The sequence below is a fragment of the Hesperophylax consimilis genome, chromosome 11, assembly GCF_061612785.1.
Source record: "Hesperophylax consimilis isolate HC1 chromosome 11, BYU_Hcon_1.0, whole genome shotgun sequence".
Taxonomy (NCBI): Eukaryota; Metazoa; Arthropoda; class Insecta; order Trichoptera; family Limnephilidae; genus Hesperophylax; species Hesperophylax consimilis.
This window is the reverse complement of record NC_142846.1, coordinates 18,095,014-18,116,760: the sequence shown is the minus strand read 5'-3', so window position 1 is coordinate 18,116,760 and position 21,747 is coordinate 18,095,014. Positions and strand designations below refer to the sequence as shown.

The following is a 21,747-nucleotide window of genomic DNA, read 5'->3' as shown; positions in this document are numbered from 1 at the left end:
CGACACCGAAAATAAGTACAGTTGTATCGATATTGAAAGACTGACAAATGGCGCATATACATTTATTAGCGATGCAAACAAAACAATTTCCTATGAGAGTACTTCTTAGAACTAAGTGATGCCTTCGACAGGGTCTGTCATAAAACATTATGGGAGAAATTGAAAGCTAGGAATATACCTACCATATATATAAACAAACTATCCCGATGGCAATCCCATCAGGAAAATGTTATACGGTTTGTCATGTACATACTCTCATCCGATACTCAAGACCACGCCCTACATAGTTGTACTTCATTGCTATTTTTTTGTATCTAATTTTTCTACAAAAACATGTATATCTTTATGGGACGTGTGGAATCGCACTAACCTCCTGACATCCTGGAATGAAAATAAGTTTTATTGTGATTAACTAATTTTTAACCGCTTGGGGGAACCTATAGACGATAAAATTAAGTATTTATACATTTTTACAGTTCTTCACCTACATTAATATCCACGTTTTACTAAGTTTAACTACGTCAACTTCTACGACGTTTTTTTATGGGACAACGCATGTCAAGGATATCTATTCAGTTTCCGGTATTTAATTCATTAAAAAAATGCAATCTTTTATGTTCATAATTTACGGTGTGTAACTACGTTGACCGTGTTTACTCAATTTTATAGTGTTTTACCATGTTTTTCAAGGTTTAACTGTGTTTTGTCGTCTCCCACTCTATATATTTAAGCAACTTGTCATCTCTTAACATAATGTTATCATATTTTCTAGGTTTTACCATCTTCTGTCACATTAAGCATGTTTACCAATTTAGTTTTGGAATTTTCAAGTTCATTTTCCGTGTTTTAGAATATTTTAACATATTTTACATGAATTTATAGTGTTTTAGCATGTTGTGTACCTTTTGGATTATGTTTTACCATACTTCCTACATCTTTTAATGATTTTCAACGAATTATCAAATTTTCAAGCTTTTATCCATGTAAGAATTGTTTCACCATCTACCACCATAAATTTAATTACGTTTTAAATGATATTTTATGATGTTTTACCTCGTTTTATCACATTTACTCTCGTTTAACCACATTTATCACGTGTTGTGACGTTTTTTAGTATCTCACCACGTTTCATCATATTGAACCATGTTTTTATGATTTTTAACACGTTATTTGGTGAAATGTGGTGATAAATTCAAAACATCACCTCGGTTTATCACATTTTCCACGTTTTGAAACGTTTACGGCGTAATATATCGTGTCTTTTAGTATCTTACCGCGTTTGATCATATTTTACCATGTTTTTATGTATTTTTCTTCGTTATTTGGTGAAATATGTTGAAACATAGTGAAATATGGAAAACAATTAAAAATATACTTATAACATAAGAAAAATTGGAAAATCTCGCCAAAAATTAGTAAAATATGCCTAAAGGCCCTTAAAACCAGGCTAACCAAGATAACAATTTAAAAAAGGTTAAATATGGCTGTTTAGTCGAAAATGCGGTTAAAAGTTTAATGAATGGCAAAAGTTGGCATAGCACAGTTAAAATTCTCGAAGATGGAAAATACTGTCCGATCGGAAATTTTATATGTCCAGTAGGACGTCGAAAATCGTAAACTTCCGTAAAGAATGATAAAATGTGTTCAAATAATGTAAAATACGGTAAAAAAGATAAAATGTGGTTAAATAATGTAAAACACGGTAAAAATGATACAATGGGAAAAAAAATTATTTTACGATGTTTTAACTTCTTTTATGTCATTTTGCCATGGTTTGCCACGTTTTCCACGTGTTGTGACGTTTTTTAATATCTTACCACGTTTTTTTATATTGACTCATGTTTTTATGAATTTACCACGTTAATTGGTGAAATATGGTTAATTTTCGAAACATCACCTCTTTTTATGACATTTTGCCACGTATCGTCCTATTCAACCATGTTTTTATGTGTTTTACCTCCTTATTGGGTTATACTTGGTAAAACATTGAAAAAATCAATAAGATATGTAAAGCAATGAAAAAAATCGGAAAAATTTAAATCTGTTTAAAATCAGTGAAATATACCTGCAGGCCCTTATAGACCAGGTTTACCTCGTTTAAAAATTTAATAAAAAGCTAAATGCTGTCAATGATTTAATAAATAGCAGTATATGGCAAAAAATGTAAGATTTAGAAAATCATACCTTAAAACTAGGTTAACACGTAAAAACCGTGAAATGTGTAAGCGTAAAAGTGGTACAATGCAGTTGTGTGGACAAAGACGTAAAATGCCTGTTTAAAATGCAGTAAAAATGCAATAAGTAAGTTGAGACGCGAAAACATCAATACACGTTAATACTCGCTAAAACAATTGTTATACAATTAAAGACAATATATATTCATAATATTAAACCATGTTTTTATGAGTTTTGTATGAAACACCGTAATACATGGAAAAAAATCATAAAATAATGTAAATCAATGTAAAAATTGGTAAAACACGCTAAAACAAAGTAAATAGTGATATAATATGGTAAAACAAAACGAAACGTGGTTAAAACGTAAAATATTGGAATTCATTGTGAATGTCAAACAAAAAATTGAAAAATTGATCAAACACGGTAAAACAAGGGATGAATTGTGTTTAATTTGCTTAAACAAGAGAAAGCACAGCAAAATTGAGAAAACATGGTATACTAACTAAAAGACTGTATTTTTTACCATGTTTTATGATATTTTACGGTAGTTGCGATTCTCCATCATATTTGTGTTTCTGCATTTTTACAGTATTTTGTCCTTTTTACCATTATTAACCATTTTTATGCTTTTAAGCGTATTTAGTGCTAGTTGCGTTTCTCTATCATATTTGAGTTTCTGCATTTTAACAGTATTTTATCCTTTTTACCATTATTAACCATTTTTATGCTTTTAAGCGTATTTAATTCATATCATCATATTTTGGTTTCTGAATTTTTACATTATTTTATCCCTTTAACCATTTTAATGCTTTAAAGTGTATTTAAATGCTTATTGCTTTACTCTATCATATTTGTTTTTCTACAATTTTAAAGTATTTTATCATTTTTACCATTTTATGCCATTTTTATGCGTTTAAGCGTTTTATCCCGTATTCTGATTTTTTAAGAAATCAATTTTATTTAATTTAATTAATCTCTTTACCTTTAACCACCTTTTTACAATAAAGTAAGAGTTATTTAACGTTGGACATTATTACTGCATTTTACTTTATTGATTAAGTAACTCTTTGCCGTTGCTATTTTTAACGTCATTTACCGCTTTTCAACTTCTAACCGTAATTTCTCATTACTACGCGTTAGTATGTTTATTGTTGAACGTATGCATTGACGCATCCCTTTGAAAAATTGTGGAGAAAATTTTGAATTTATCAAAAGAATTGTAATTCTACAAATTATTGTATTGACAGATGGACAGAAATGTCCTAACAAAAACATCCGACGTAGCAGTTGTCTAAAGTGTTGTCCAATTGGATAAAGTTATTCCCATCGGACAATACTTTGTCCGATCAGACAATACTGTGTCCGATCGGACAAAACTGTGTCCGATCGGACAAATAATTGTCCGATCGGACAAGTCTGTGTCCGATCGGACAATACTTTGTCCGATCGGACAAAACTGTGTCCGATCGGACAAATAATTGTCCGATCGGACAATTCTTTGTCCGATCGGACAGGTCTGTGTCCGATCGGACAAGGCTGTGTCCGATCGGACAAGTCTGTGTCCGATCGGATAAATTATTGTCCAATTCTGATGGACACAGACTTGTCCAATCGGACACAGACTTGTCCGATCGGACAAAGTATTGTCCGATTGGACAAAAAATCGTCTGATCGGACAATTATTTGTCCGATCGGACACAGTTTTGTCCGATCGGACACAGTATAATGTAAATTAATTTAATTTATTTCCAAATGAACATAAATCTTTTAAAAGAAATATTCGATGTGGACACAAAATATAGTAAAAAAGAGGAAAAACATTCTTAATGGCCTATAATTAATAAAATATAGTTTAAAATGGTGTAAATTGTGGAAAATCTTGGATATACTGTTTTACTGAATCTTATACATTTCCTATCCCCTTAACATACGAGTATTATAGACTCTCGTGAAGGTAAACATGTTCAATTATAATTTGAAATATATTGTTATTTTGTAAATATAAATAATTATACTGTATTTTATAAAATATATTAAAAAAATATATTTCGCCAACTTAAAACATGTTTTCTATTTTATGTTTTTTAGGCCTTCAACGATATTTAACTGAATTTCATGCGATAAATCGTCTTTTGCACTTTTCCGATGTGTGAAATTGTTTAGTCTATTATCCATTTGTTTTTTCTTCATTGTATATAGTTTGTAAGTTTTCCCGTTCTACTTCCTATTCTATATCTATTCCGTTCATTTTTTGAAAAATCTCATCTTTGACATTTTTTGACACTATTATCCGTTTTTCGCCAATTTTCTGGATTGTTCTTTGCGATTTTTTACCAATTTAAACTTACCGTTTACCATTTTTACGTATTTTTCAGCACTTTTACTGAATTTTTTTTTTCACTGTGTACTTTGATTGAGTCTGTTCACGAACTTTCATTATTGTGAACATTTCGCCGATATTGGGTTTCTCTTGCATGAAAACCTATTTTCGATGCTTTTAATATGTTAATTTAGCTGTGCTCAAGAAAATATCACCAAGTTTTACAAATTTTAACATTTTTCAATTTTTCCTACTGAATTTCGTCATTTTTTGCTAATCTTACCTTTATTAAATTATTTAACCATGTTTTCGCTAGGTTTCAACGAATTTTACCATTTTTTCACATGTTTTACTTGTTTTAACTTGTATTGTGAGTGTTCTAGCTTTAAACACATTTTACCATGTATACTATGTTTGGCAGTCTTTTAGACAGCGTACCGTTTATCAACAAATTCCTAATTTTTTGCCATGCTTTGTCATCTTTAACCACATTTGACAATTTTTCACAATACTGGTCGTGTTTTTCCATGTTTAAGCGTATTTACTCTTTTTCTACCATTTTTCTTAGTTTTCTTTATAAAATTTTCCCAAACGTCTAATGGTTAACCTGTTCCTCATTTTTCGTCTTGTTTTTGTCATTTTAAACCATAATTTACCAACGTTGTAAAACACATGCAAATATGGTTTAACATAGTAAGATACTAATATATATCTTTAAAAACAGTAAATGGTGGAAAAACATAGCGAAGGTTCATAAATGACATTTAATCAATTGATGATGTGATGAATCATTATTTAACATGGGAAATACGGTATAAAAAAATGAAACAGGTCCAGCGTAGAAAAATACTGTGAAGAATGAAAACATGTGCTAAAATAATCTTAAACACGGTAAAAATTCTAAAATGGGATAAAATAGGGTAAAACATACAAATGTATGCTAGAAGACGGAAAAATGTGGTAAAACATACAAATATGTGGTGGAAGACGGTAAAATGTGGTAAAACATACAAATATGTGGTGGAAGACAGTAAAATGTAGTAAAACTTACAAATGTATGCTGGAAGAGAGTAAAATATGGTAAAACATACAAATGTTGGGTGGAAGACGGTAAAATGTGGTAAAACATACAAATATGTGGTGGAAGACAATAAAATGTGGTAAAACATACAAATGTATGGTGGGAGACCGTAAAATATGGTAAAACATACAAATGTTGGGTGGAAGACAATAAAATGTGGTAAAGCATATAAATATGTGGTGGAAGGCAGTAAAATGTGGTAAAACATACAAATGTATGGTGGGAGACCGTAAAATATGGTAAAACATACAAATGTTGGGTGGAAGACAATAAAATGTGGTAAAACATACAAATATGTGGTGGAAGACAGTAAAATGTGGTAAAACATACAAATGTATGGTGGAAGACGGTAAAGTGTGGTAAAACATACAAATATATGGTGGAAGACAGTGAAATATGGTAAAACCTTGAAAATCTGATTAAATTATGGCTAAAAAGGCCTCATCCGCAATCAACTCATCAAAATGATAGAATACCGTAAAAATATTCCGATTAATTAATTTATGCTCGTAAAATATGGTACAATATCATTAAAAACCGTTTAATGTAGTCAAATGTATGGCAGAAGTCTCTAAAAGAGCAAACAGCATGCTAAACCTTTAAAAACATTGTCAAATATTGTAAAAAATCATTAAAAACCGTAAAAACTAGTCTAATATATGACGGAAGACGTTTTACATGATGAAAATGACCTTAAAAAACAAAAAATGTGGAAAATATCACAAAAACCAGTAAAATATATGGTAAAACATGATTGATCTTTGAAAAGCATTGTGAAATATGGTAAACCATCATTAAAAATCGTAAAACATCGTAAAATATGATAAAACCATGAAAAACATAGAAAAATGTGGTAAAACGTCTCTTAAATCAGTTAAACGTAGTAAAAAGACGATAAAACATCAAATAACATAATTAAAACTTGAGAAACACAGTGAAATATTGTTAAATACAATTAAAAACCATAAATTAAAGTCAAGTTTATGGCGACAGACGATAAATCATCGTACTACGTGATAAGACCTTGCAAAACATAGTAAAAACACATCGAAAGAGTCTAATGTAATGCAATTTTTTTTCTATATGCAATGGTTTAGGACCCTTGTTGTTAAGTGGGGTATGATTATTCACCAAGAGATGTTCTGCGAATTTTGAGGATGTGTTTTTATTAACAGAGGATGCCGTTGAAGTAGGTGTTATAGCAGGTTGAGGGTCTACTTCCGATTTGCCCTTTCTAATCTAATGCAATTTTTTCTCACAGAGAGCTCGTGGGACACAGTCTCCGTGAGGGCGGTGACTGCGTACTTGCTGGGGGAGTAGATACCGGCGTTAAAGCCCTGGTGGCGAGGGATCTGGTGGCCCACAATGCTGAAACACACACATAACATGTATTTATTCATATGTTCCTTACAATAATTTCTGAACAATAAGTACAAATTAATCTTTTTTCAAATATTTTAATGTTTATAAATAATTTTTTATGCATAGCACAAAGGATGACAAGCCTGAAACACCCGTATTGTATAAATTGAAAAAATAAATGCCGCTGACGGGAATTGAACCCGCAGCTTTCTGATTGTCGGTCAGATTCTCTACCATTGCGCTACGTCGCGTCGGTTTATTCTAAACCCGCCAAATAATTCAATGTGTACACGTATGTTTCATTCAACATTTATTGCTTATTTGATTTGTCACCTGAAAAATAACCGAGATTTTCAGTGATGAATGCGTGTCTTTTATTCTCGAGATGTTTTTGCGAACGTTGACGAAGCACTATTATTTATTCAATTATTTTAGAAATGTGTCTTAGTGGAGTAAATGAATTGCGGTACCCCAACTAATCAATGTGCTACACCTATATGAAATACTAAGTACATTTTAAAACTGGAATGCACTGCTGGCAATCTTTAAATCTGAATCTGATACAGAACCTCTTGCTTCAAAGTGAAGTATGCTTCATCATTTCTTCCTTAATCTTTTAACATTGTGAATTATTTTTATTGATGAGTATGATAATAAGTCGAAAGTTGAACCTGTTGATATTGATTATCTGACCATCATCTCCTCGAGTCCTCATGCTCTTCAGGGCCTCCCGAGTAGCGATGCTCAGCGCTATCACATTCATGTTCAACACCGTCGTCCAATCTGATGTCTTTCCATCTAGAATCAAACAACAGACATTATGTAAACTGAAGAGAGACAATACTTTCAATGTCTGACATTTCAGCTTATGAGATTGGTTCCGAAAACACCTAGTCAGCAATAAGAATTTTAAAACTGTACTTCAAACTCAAGAATGGTTTTCTCTTTAAATGCGTCCGCAGATAAATCCACAAATAAATTAACAACTATAATTTTATCTGGAAGCGAGTCCCCAGCTTAATAAGCATTGCACTCATACTTTTTTATCACACATTTAATTTTTTATTATTTTATTTTAATTAAATTAGCCCACATCAACTTTCCCACTGTTCTGATGGCAGTATGCTATACTAGCGCGTCTTAGCAGCGAGCCTTCGTCGGGTTGGTTTCCTTTATAATAATAATTGTCATAACTGCCTTGTTGGTTTCAGACCTTAAATAATTTTACACTTATATAATAATTATATTTATTCCGGACTGTGGGGAGGTTGGTGCGATCCCAAACATACCATAGAGAGCATAAATATATATGTAAAGAAAAATATAATTTTCTTTAATTCAAGGCAATGCCGAGCTTGTCTTGTCATTGTGGCAGTGTGTGTCGTGGACTGTCACTAGCTGGATGTGCGCCACAGTACCTACACAGTCGACTCGATATTTCGTAATCTATGGTTTAAGACATAGTAAATGTAATCTATGGGTTGTGACAAGGCAGATTGATGGGAATAATTTCAATAATTTGTAATTGCTATCGTGATTGTGATTAAGGAATTGACATAACAATTAATAACATTAAATGTCGTTTCTTTCCTTACAGGTAATGTTTTGTTACTGAATGCTTTTCTTTATGTAAATCTTATGAGATTAACACAATAAACCTCTTCTTTCCTTACAGAGAAACTCAACTGTATATTATATTATATTATATTATATTCAACAAGGAGTGAAATTTATAATGTTTTTACAGTATTTACATTTTTGAAATCACTAGATACCCTTAAAATAAATCCCAGCATTTTCAAAGCTTTATTGGTAATTATTTCAATATGCTTGATAAAGTTAAGTTTCGTGTCAAACCAAATGCCTAAGGTATATGACGAACCGAATTTTTTTAAATAGGACCAAACGGATGACTGGGGAGATTCATTCATCCAGACCGCTTTTTGTTTTTCAAAACGCGTTTCGCTTCTGCCTGGACGCGTTTCACAGAAAGGTAATTTTCGAAAGACATACATTTACGGAAAATGGAAAATGCTTCTCTTCTGGATTTAACGACACTAGTGCATTCTTCATCCCACAGTGGGGTGGTTTGTTTTATCTTAATGTTAACATTACGTTTTTTAAGTGTTAATTCTGCAGCTTTTACTATCATGTTAGGAAATAATTCACATTGTAAACTAGTGTTGACAAGGGAAGACTTAGATGCTTGAACAATGGAGTCTAATTCTGAAGAAAAATTTCTCCAATTCGCGTCTTTCGTTGTAAATTTAAAACTATTGTTTATCGAAAAGGAATGCGTGGAAGATAGATGGTGGAAGGTAATTATTATAGGAAAATGGTCACTGGAAAGGGGATTTTTAAGAATATTCCGAGAACATATGGGAATCACCGAAGATGAGCAAAAAGATAAATCGACTCCACTTTTCCGATGTTGAGGGGCAGTAAAACGAGTTGGAGATCCGTCATTAAGAATACATAAATAATATGTATCCATAAAATCTAATAGATTATGGCCAGAACGGTTTGTTAACTCACTGCCCCAAGAAGGAGAATGAGCATTGAAGTCCCCAAGTATCATTTACGGGGGACGAATCTAGGATATAAATGTTGACCATTCGTTTTCAACAAAAATTGTAAAGGGAGGGATATATATTAATAGTTATGTAATATCAGATACAACAGCTTCTACTTTCTGAAAATTATTGGAGAGAGTGTGGAAAATAATTTGTTTAAAAGGGATAGAATTATGTATAATAAAAGCAGTGCCACCTTTGCCATCCAGTCTATCATGTCTTAGACAGTGATATCCAGGAATTTTAAATTGGTATGAGGGTTTTAACCAGGTTTCGGAGATGGCAGCAACTGAAATATTATGTTCATCAAGTAACTGTACAAGATCAATTTGCGAATAGACTTCTACTATTCCATTGAAGTATTTTGCTCAGTTGCGGATACATCGGGAAGGCTAGAGAGTAAAGATTTCATATATTCGGCAGCTCTGGACGGTACTTTATTGTTATTTGAAAGGATCGTAATTAATAGGGTAATTAAAGTTTGAATAAAAAAAGAATTTTCAATCATGACCTTAGGGAAGATATCGGAAGTGGAAAAGTTTTTTAAGGCAGTCCCATTGGGAGCCTGGGATTTATTATTCCCCTTCGGGTTAAGTAAAAGATCATTATGTAGTTTTTTATCGAAAGAAGGAATAAATTTTGGATTAGATTTTATCGGTTTGAAAATTGTTTCTTTGTGGGAAGGTGAAAGAAGGGATTTAGGGGAAGAAAAATGAAAAAGAGAAGCGTTAGTCGTTATCTCTGCAATAGATTTTTTTGTGGGAGGGAATAATTGAGAGGCCTGAAAGTAGGAAATGTTGTCTGCAGCCATTGTCTGTTTGATATTTCTCTGTCTAGATAACTCTGGACAGGCCACACTAACAGCAGTTTGGTTGCCCTTACAATTAATACAAATAGGGTTATTCCTTGTATTTTGACACTGTTTAAAGGGATGATCCTCTCCGCAATGGAAACAATAAGGAGGGGAACGACAAATAGGTTTAATTTCCAAAACGGCAACAGTTGAAACATTGGATAGTCGGGAATCTGTATATTTCAACGGTAAGAGCGTTATAATAAATAAAAAGGTTTCTATATAGTGGTGCCGGTGGAAGTATCCTTGAAATTCAAACGACGTGCTTTTAAAACTTTTGGAGTTAATTGAGAGTCATTAAGAGCGTCTACTATTACTGTTTCTGATAGATCGGTTGGGATTCCTCTTACTCTGCCTATTCTGGTTAAATTAAAAGTAATTCTATGGATAGTTTGTATCGACCTTCCGGTTTTATTGATCCATTTATAATACCAAGGTTATTGAGTTTTGAGCTAAAAATAAATTTACCAAAATCCAGGGGATGAATTATTTTCCCCTGTTCAGTCCTTTGGACATTGACAGTAAATGGAGCTGAAGATGAAATAGAATACATAAGCTCAATAGCTTTTGCTTCTCGAGGAATGGTATCATTATAACTTCCATGAGAAATTGGGGCTTCGTTTGATTGTGAAAGAGATTTAATTTTAGGAGGTACATTAAGGCAAAGCGGTGGTCGTCGTTTTCGGGAGGAATGGTTACAGAAGTCTGAATATCATCAGAATCGTAGTCGTCTACAATATAAGAAATGGACTCAGGGTCCGGAGGTCGATTTTTGTCCTCCGCCATTTCAACAAATTACAAAAAAAAATCAAACAATAGTTATTTATTGTTTTTGTGTTTAATTCGTAGAACTCCATTTAATTTTTTTTTATTATAAATTTAATTTAGATTAAATTTGATAATATTATTATTAAGTTCTGCAAGTGTTTTAGTTTTTTATTATTGTGACAGCTGTTTCGGCTTACAAGGCAATTTTCAAACTGTGGTTAGTCCACATTGAGACGACGTATTTATACTATTTCAAATGTAAATTTTGAAGGTGCAAACATTGATTTATTACTGGTTAAACCGATGACATGATCTATTGTTGGTTAAACCAATCTATATTTTCCCCTCAGTAAATGGTAATGAGTTCTTAATTATTTACTAATGACTTAATTGCTATGAATTATTTGGGTGCATTATACTGCTTGGGTTTTGTGAAAATACTGAGAAGTGGTGAGTAAATTATTTTCCGTACTTTATTAATTAGTGTTAAATTTGGGTCATTCGTTCGTTTATTGATTTCTAATTGTTCAAGTAAATTTAATCTAATGCCCTTTTTTTCTATATGCAATGGTTTAGGACCCTTGTTGTTAAGTGGGGTATGATTATTCACCAAGAGAAGTTCTGCGAATTTTGAGGATGTTCGGATGGTCTAAATTAAATTTATAATAAAAAAAAAACAAACAATACTTATTATTTAAGAAATAATAAATGATAGAAATAATACCAGCAACTGCGTCGTAAACCAATAAAACAAACAAAAATAATGAATAAGAAAAGGTAACAAAAAATAAAACGTATCTGTACGCCACGCCGTCAGCAAGCCGTCAAACACAGAGCACTGGATGAAAACACAACTCTAGCGTATATCTCTCAACATCGTGAATCAATCGTCAAGCTATTTCCCGATGGCGCCCGTGCTACCTAACCGTGGAGCTACCTTCCGCATAATCCTAACATTAGAAAACACATTGCAAGGCATAGTCAACTTCGTGGTGGGAAGAAAATGTTTGGCAATCCTAAAAGACGGTCTATAGGCTATCTTACACGAAACGTTTTACAATGTCTTTCAATATGTCTTTATGTTTCCTACTACTTTGCGATGTGTTTTTACTATGTTTTTCAAGTGTTATCACATAATACGATAATTTACCGTCTGTCGCCATATATTTGACAAATTTTTCTGGTTTCAAATGGTATTTGACCATATTTTACTGTGTTTCTAAAGTCTTAATTATGTTATATGATGTTTTACCGTCTTTTTACTACGTTTAACTGATTAAAGAGATGTTTTTCCATATTTTTCTATGTTTTTCATGGTTTTATCATATTTTACGATGTTTAACGGTTTTTAATGATGGTTTAGCATATTTCACAATGCTTTTCAAGGATCAATCATGTTTTATCATATACTTTACTGGTTTTTAGTGATATTTTCCAAATTTTAGTTTTTCAAGGTCATTTTCATCATGTTAAACGTCTTCCGTCATATATTTGACTATTTTTTAAGGTTTTTAATGATTTTTTACAATATTTGACTATGTTTTTAGAGGTTCAGTATGCTGTTTGCTGTTTTAGAGTCTTATGCCATACATTTGACTACATGAAATGGTTTAAAATGATATTGTACCATATTTTAAGACCATGAATTAATTAATCGGAATATTTTTACTGTATTCTATCATTTTGATGAGTCGATTGCGGACGAGGCCTTTTTTACCATAATTTAATCAGATTTTCAAGGATTTACCATTATTAACCGTCTTCCACCATATATTTGTATGTTTTACCATATTTAACCGTCTTCCACCATATATTTGTATGTTTTAACACATTTTACCGTCTTCCACCATACATTTGTATGTTTTACCATATTTAACCGTCTTCCACCATATATTTGTATGTTTTAACACATTTTACCGTCTTCCACCCTACATTTGTATGTCTTACCACATTTTACCGTCTTCCACCATATATTTGTATGATTTACCAAATTTCACCGTCTTCCACCACATATTTGTATGTTTTACCACATTTTACCGTCTTCCACCCTACGTTTGTATGTCTTACCACATTTTACCGTCTTCCACCATACATTTGTATGTTTTACCAAATTTTACCGTCTTCCACCCTACATTTGTATGTCTTACCACATTTTAACGTCTTCCTCCATACATTTGTATGTTTTACCACATTTTACCGTCTTCTACCATACATTTGTATGTTTGTCACATTTTACCGTCTTCCACCAAACATTTGTATGTTTTACCACATTTTACCGTCTTCTACCATACATTTGTATGTTTTACCTCATTTTACCGTCTTCCACCATACATTTGAATGTTTTAATACAATTTACTGTCTTCTACCATACATTTGTATGTTTTACCAAATTTTACCGTCTTCCACCCTACATTTGTATGTCTTACCACATTTTACCGTCTTCCTCCATACATTTGTATGTTTTACCACATTTTACCGTCTTCTACCATACATTTGTATGTTTGTCACATTTTACCGTCTTCCACCAAACATTTGTATGTTTTACCACATTTTACCGTCTTCTACCATACATTTGTATGTTTTACCACATTTTACCGTCTTCCACCATACATTCGAAAGTTTTAATACAATTTACCGTCTTCTACCATACATTTGCATGTTTTACCACATTTAACCGTCTTCTACCATACATTTGAATGTTTGACCACATTTTAACGTGCTCAACCATATATTTGAATGTTTTACGGAAAAATACGGTAAAAATAGTGAAAATAGGTTTCACATAGTTAAACCTTGTGAAGAATGAAAACACGTGCCAAAATATTGTTTAACAGAGTAAAAATGCTAAAATGGGGTAAAAGAAGGTAAAACACAGAAACTTGTGGTGACGGACGGAAACAGACGGTGAAATATGGAAAAAAATGGTCTAAAAAAAATAAATTTAAAAAAAATGTTGTACACTGTACTTCAAATACTCAAAAACGTAAAATACTGTCTGATCGAACATTTCGGATGTCCGAAAGGACATTTTTAGTGTCCGATCGGACATTTCTAGTGTACGATAGGACATTTAAATGTCCCATCGGACATTTCAATGTCCCATCGGACATTTCAATGTCCCATCGGACACTTCTAGTGTCCCATCTGACATTTCTTGTGTCCTATCGGACATTTTTTGTGTCCGATCGGACATTTCAATGTCCCATCGGACATTTGTAGTGTCCCATCGGACTTTCTTGTGTCTGATCGGACATTTCTAGTGTCCGATAGGACATTTCCTTGTCCGATAGGACATATCTGGTGTCCGATCGGACATTTAAATGTCCCATCGGACATTTCTAGTGTCCGATAGGACATTTCTAGTGTCTGATAGGACATTTCTATGTCCGATAGGACATTTCTAGTGTCCGATCGGACATTTCAATATCCCATCGGACATTTCTAGTGTCCCATCGGACATTTCTTGTATCCGATCGGACATTTCTAGTGTCCGTTAGGACATTTCTAGCTATCATTTTTTTGAGTTTATATCGGCTTATAAGTATAAGTTTTTTTTATGGTACAATATCATACAAAACCGTTTAATGTAGTCAAATGTATGGTAGAAGACTCTTAAACAGCAAACAGCATGCTAAACCTTTAAAAACATAGTCAAATATTGTAAAAAATCATTGAAAACCGTAAAAACTAGTCAAATATATGATGGAAGATGAAAACTTTCTGAAAATGACCTTGAAAAACTCAAATTTGGAAAATATAACTAAAAACCACTAAAGTATACGGTAAAACATGATTGAACCTCTAAAAACATTGTGAAATATGGTAAACCATCATTAAAAACCGTAAGAAATAGAGAAAAAAGGTCAAAAATAAAAATAAAAACACTGTGAAGAATGATAAATTGTGCCAAAATAATTCAAAACACGGTAAAAATTCTAAAATTGGATAAAATAGGTAAAACAGAGAAAATTATGGTGGAAGACGGTAAAATGTGGTAAAACATTCAAATGTATGGTGGAAGACGGTAAAATGTGGTTAAACAAACAAATAAATGGTAGAAGACGGTAAAATGTGGTAAAACATACAAATGTATGGTGGAAGACGGTAAAATGTTGTAAAACATACAAATGTTTGGTGGAAGACGGTAAATATCGTTAAACACACAAATGTATGGTGGAAGACGGTAAAATGTCTAAAAACAATCACATGTATAGTGGAAGATGGTAAATTGATGTAAGACATACAAATTAATGGTGGAAGACGGTTAAATGTGGGAAAACATACAAATGTTTGGTGAAAGACGGTGGATTGTGGAAAACATGCAAATGTATGGTGGAAGACGGTAAAATGTTACAAAAACATAAAAATATATGGTGGATGACGGTGAAATTCGGTAAAACATACAAATATAGGTAGAAGACGGTGAAATTTGGTAAAACATACAAATGTATGGTGGAAGACGGTAAAATGTGTTAAAACATACAAATTTATGGTGGAAGACGGTAAAATGTGGTAAAACATACAAATATATGGTGGAAGACGGTGAAATTTGGTAAATCATACAAATATATGGTGGAGAAACGTAAAATGTGGTAAAACATACAGATGTATGGTGTAAGACCGTAAAATGTGGTAAGACATACAAATGTAGAGTTGAAGACGGTAAAATGTGGTAAAACATACAAATTTGTGGTGGAAGACGGTGAAATTTGGTAAATCATACAAATATATGGTGGAGGATGGTAAAATGTGGTAAAACATACAAATGTATGGTGGAAGACAGTAAAATGTGGTAAGACATACAAATGTTGGGTGGAAGACGGTAAAATGTGGTAAAACATACAAATAAATAGTGGAAGACGGTGAAATATGGTAAAACCTTGAAAATCTGATTAAATTATTGCAAAAAAGGCCTTGTCCGCAATCAACTCATCAAAATGATAGAATACCGTAAAAATATTCCGATTAATTAATTAATGGTCGTAAAATATGGTACAATATCATTAAAAACCGTTTAATGTAGTCAAATGTATGGCAGAAGTCTCTAAAAGAGCAAACAGCATGCTAAACCTTTAAAAACATTGTCAAATATTGTAAAAAAATCATTAAAAACCGTAAAAACTAGTCTAATATATGACGGAAGACGTTTTACATGATGAAAATGACCTTAAAAAACAAAAAATGTGGAAAATATCACAAAAACCAGTAAAATATATGGTAAAACATGATTGATCTTTGAAAAGCATTGTGAAATATGGTAAACCATCATTAAAAATCGTAAAACATCGTAAAATATGATAAAACCATGAAAAACATAGAAAAATGTGGTAAAACGGCTCTTAAATCAGTTAAACGTAGTAAAAAGACGATAAAACATCGAATAACATAATTAAAACTTGAGAAACACAGTGAAATATTGTTAAATACAATTAAAAACCATAAATTAAAGTCAAGTTTATGGCGACAGACGATAAATCATCGTACTACGTGATAAGACCTTGCAAAACATAGTAAATACACATCGAAAGGTAGTAGGAAACATAAAGACACATTGAAAGACATTGTAAAACGTATCGTGTAAGATAGTCTAGACTGTCTTTTAAGATTGCCAAACATTTTCTTCCTACCACGAAGTTGACTATGCCTTGCAATGTGTTTTATAATGTTAGGAGTAGGCGGAAAGTAGCTCCACGGTTAGGTAGCATGGGCGCAATCGGGAAATAGCTTGACGATTGATTCACGATGTTGAGAGATATACGCTACATACGTTTACATATTATGTAACCATGTGTCCCCGAAAGGGAAGGAGAGAGGGTTTACTGCTATGACAAAAGTCGATAAACTTACATTTGCAGGCGTCTTGAGTGGAAATTTACTAGACAAATATTTTTTCAATCAAAAATTCTCTTTCCCCGTAGGAATATGCAGTGAGGATGTACCGCCGAATAACAAAATACGACATATTTTTGTAGCCTGTTTACCAAAGTAGGTTTTGTTTAAGCACTGCCATTGACATAATCAAGGTGAAAATATTATAATTTGCTTGTCAAAATATTTCTAAGAATTAAAAACATCGCTCTTTGTTTCGAGGTTCGACAGTTGCGTAACTGAGGATAATATTCCAAACTTTATCAATAGTAAAATAGAAGGAAGTAAAATCCAAGTAGAAAAAATAATACAACGAAATCCCACCCAATTTGGATCTTTCAAGTTAACTATACCAAAGAAAGATTTCAAAACCTACACGAACAAAGAATTTTGCAGACTGGTAATGTTTTAAGTTATAAAAGAAACATCAACTTCATTATAGATATGTGCGATACCTACGATGTAATACTTTTGCAAGAAACGTGGTTATTACAAAACGAAACATCGAATCTATCCAATTATCCGAACATCCAGGGGTGGGGTACCTCTGCTGTAGATTGAACAAACGGACCACTACGGGTCCGACCCTACGGAGGAGTCGCAGTACTTTAATACGAGCTGCAGAAGTAAGAATATCGCTGGTATTCAGTCAACTACCAACGGAGGGACGATAAGCATACTGACTGTCTACATGCCGGTATGTCATGCGGACAACCTTACCGACTTCACCAACTACCTTTTCAAAATAAACACGATCATTCAATATAACACACACTCTGAAATCATTTTAATGGGAGATTTTAAGGCTCAACCCATATTTGGGAAAGAACTTTAGCATTTCGACACCGAAAATAAGTACAGTTGTATCGATATTGAAAGACTGACAAATGGCGCATATACATTTATTAGCGATGCAAACAAAACAATTTCCTATGAGAGTACTTCTTAGAACTAAGTGATGCCTTCGACAGGGTCTGTCATAAAACATTATGGGAGAAATTGAAAGCTAGGAATATACCTACCATATATATAAACAAACTATCCCGATGGCAATCCCATCAGGAAAATGTTATACGGTTTGTCATGTACATACTCTCATCCGATACTCAAGACCACGCCCTACATAGTTGTACTTCATTGCTATTTTTTTGTATCTAATTTTTCTACAAAAACATGTATATCTTTATGGGACGTGTGGAATCGCACTAACCTCCTGACATCCTGGAATGAAAATAAGTTTTATTGTGATTAACTAATTTTTAACCGCTTGGGGGAACCTATAGACGATAAAATTAAGTATTTATACATTTTTACAGTTCTTCACCTACATTAATATCCACGTTTTACTAAGTTTAACTACGTCAACTTCTACGACGTTTTTTTATGGGACAACGCATGTCAAGGATATCTATTCAGTTTCCGGTATTTAATTCATTAAAAAAATGCAATCTTTTATGTTCATAATTTACGGTGTGTAACTACGTTGACCGTGTTTACTCAATTTTATAGTGTTTTACCATGTTTTTCAAGGTTTAACTGTGTTTTGTCGTCTCCCACTCTATATATTTAAGCAACTTGTCATCTCTTAACATAATGTTATCATATTTTCTAGGTTTTACCATCTTCTGTCACATTAAGCATGTTTACCAATTTAGTTTTGGAATTTTCAAGTTCATTTTCCGTGTTTTAGAATATTTTAACATATTTTACATGAATTTATAGTGTTTTAGCATGTTGTGTACCTTTTGGATTATGTTTTACCATACTTCCTACATCTTTTAATGATTTTCAACGAATTATCAAATTTTCAAGCTTTTATCCATGTAAGAATTGTTTCACCATCTACCACCATAAATTTAATTACGTTTTAAATGATATTTTATGATGTTTTACCTCGTTTTATCACATTTACTCTCGTTTAACCACATTTATCACGTGTTGTGACGTTTTTTAGTATCTCACCACGTTTCATCATATTGAACCATGTTTTTATGATTTTTAACACGTTATTTGGTGAAATGTGGTGATAAATTCAAAACATCACCTCGGTTTATCACATTTTCCACGTTTTGAAACGTTTACGGCGTAATATATCGTGTCTTTTAGTATCTTACCGCGTTTGATCATATTTTACCATGTTTTTATGTATTTTTCTTCGTTATTTGGTGAAATATGTTGAAACATAGTGAAATATGGAAAACAATTAAAAATATACTTATAACATAAGAAAAATTGGAAAATCTCGCCAAAAATTAGTAAAATATGCCTAAAGGCCCTTAAAACCAGGCTAACCAAGATAACAATTTAAAAAAGGTTAAATATGGCTGTTTAGTCGAAAATGCGGTTAAAAGTTTAATGAATGGCAAAAGTTGGCATAGCACAGTTAAAATTCTCGAAGATGGAAAATACTGTCCGATCGGAAATTTTATATGTCCAGTAGGACGTCGAAAATCGTAAACTTCCGTAAAGAATGATAAAATGTGTTCAAATAATGTAAAATACGGTAAAAAAGATAAAATGTGGTTAAATAATGTAAAACACGGTAAAAATGATACAATGGGAAAAAAAATTATTTTACGATGTTTTAACTTCTTTTATGTCATTTTGCCATGGTTTGCCACGTTTTCCACGTGTTGTGACGTTTTTTAATATCTTACCACGTTTTTTTATATTGACTCATGTTTTTATGAATTTACCACGTTAATTGGTGAAATATGGTTAATTTTCGAAACATCACCTCTTTTTATGACATTTTGCCACGTATCGTCCTATTCAACCATGTTTTTATGTGTTTTACCTCCTTATTGGGTTATACTTGGTAAAACATTGAAAAAATCAATAAGATATGTAAAGCAATGAAAAAAATCGGAAAAATTTAAATCTGTTTAAAATCAGTGAAATATACCTGCAGGCCCTTATAGACCAGGTTTACCTCGTTTAAAAATTTAATAAAAAGCTAAATGCTGTCAATGATTTAATAAATAGCAGTATATGGCAAAAAATGTAAGATTTAGAAAATCATACCTTAAAACTAGGTTAACACGTAAAAACCGTGAAATGTGTAAGCGTAAAAGTGGTACAATGCAGTTGTGTGGACAAAGACGTAAAATGCCTGTTTAAAATGCAGTAAAAATGCAATAAGTAAGTTGAGACGCGAAAACATCAATACACGTTAATACTCGCTAAAACAATTGTTATACAATTAAAGACAATATATATTCATAATATTAAACCATGTTTTTATGAGTTTTGTATGAAACACCGTAATACATGGAAAAAAATCATAAAATAATGTAAATCAATGTAAAAATTGGTAAAACACGCTAAAACAAAGTAAATAGTGATATAATATGGTAAAACAAAACGAAACGTGGTTAAAACGTAAAATATTGGAATTCATTGTGAATGTCAAACAAAAAATTGAAAAATTGATCAAACACGGTAAAACAAGGGATGAATTGTGTTTAATTTGCTTAAACAAGAGAAAGCACAGCAAAATTGAGAAAACATGGTATACTAACTAAAAGACTGTATTTTTTACCATGTTTTATGATATTTTACGGTAGTTGCGATTCTCCATCATATTTGTGTTTCTGCATTTTTACAGTATTTTGTCCTTTTTACCATTATTAACCATTTTTATGCTTTTAAGCGTATTTAGTGCTAGTTGCGTTTCTCTATCATATTTGAGTTTCTGCATTTTAACAGTATTTTATCCTTTTTACCATTATTAACCATTTTTATGCTTTTAAGCGTATTTAATTCATATCATCATATTTTGGTTTCTGAATTTTTACATTATTTTATCCCTTTAACCATTTTAATGCTTTAAAGTGTATTTAAATGCTTATTGCTTTACTCTATCATATTTGTTTTTCTACAATTTTAAAGTATTTTATCATTTTTACCATTTTATGCCATTTTTATGCGTTTAAGCGTTTTATCCCGTATTCTGATTTTTTAAGAAATCAATTTTATTTAATTTAATTAATCTCTTTACCTTTAACCACCTTTTTACAATAAAGTAAGAGTTATTTAACGTTGGACATTATTACTGCATTTTACTTTATTGATTAAGTAACTCTTTGCCGTTGCTATTTTTAACGTCATTTACCGCTTTTCAACTTCTAACCGTAATTTCTCATTACTACGCGTTAGTATGTTTATTGTTGAACGTATGCATTGACGCATCCCTTTGAAAAATTGTGGAGAAAATTTTGAATTTATCAAAAGAATTGTAATTCTACAAATTATTGTATTGACAGATGGACAGAAATGTCCTAACAAAAACATCCGACGTAGCAGTTGTCTAAAGTGTTGTCCAATTGGATAAAGTTATTCCCATCGGACAATACTTTGTCCGATCAGACAATACTGTGTCCGATCGGACAAAACTGTGTCCGATCGGACAAATAATTGTCCGATCGGACAAGTCTGTGTCCGATCGGACAATACTTTGTCCGATCGGACAAAACTGTGTCCGATCGGACAAATAATTGTCCGATCGGACAATTCTTTGTCCGATCGGACAGGTCTGTGTCCGATCGGACAAGGCTGTGTCCGATCGGACAAGTCTGTGTCCGATCGGATAAATTATTGTCCAATTCTGATGGACACAGACTTGTCCAATCGGACACAGACTTGTCCGATCGGACAAAGTATTGTCCGATTGGACAAAAAATCGTCTGATCGGACAATTATTTGTCCGATCGGACACAGTTTTGTCCGATCGGACACAGTATAA

The 21,747-nt window shown here is 32.3% G+C and overlaps 1 protein-coding gene across 1 annotated transcript in view; it reads right to left on the bottom strand.

The window, feature by feature from the left end:
• Nucleotides 1-21,747, bottom strand: part of LOC149419880 (uncharacterized) — an 88,126-nt gene that overhangs the window by 46,759 nt on the left and 19,620 nt on the right. The window contains exons 4-6 of the mRNA XM_089637562.1: nt 17,688-17,739; nt 7,613-7,739; nt 6,839-6,947 (exon numbers count right to left, since the gene is read on the bottom strand). Coding sequence (XP_089493688.1) covers nt 6,839-6,947; nt 7,613-7,739; nt 17,688-17,739 — 288 coding nt within the window. The remainder of the gene's footprint in view (nt 1-6,838; nt 6,948-7,612; nt 7,740-17,687; nt 17,740-21,747) is intronic.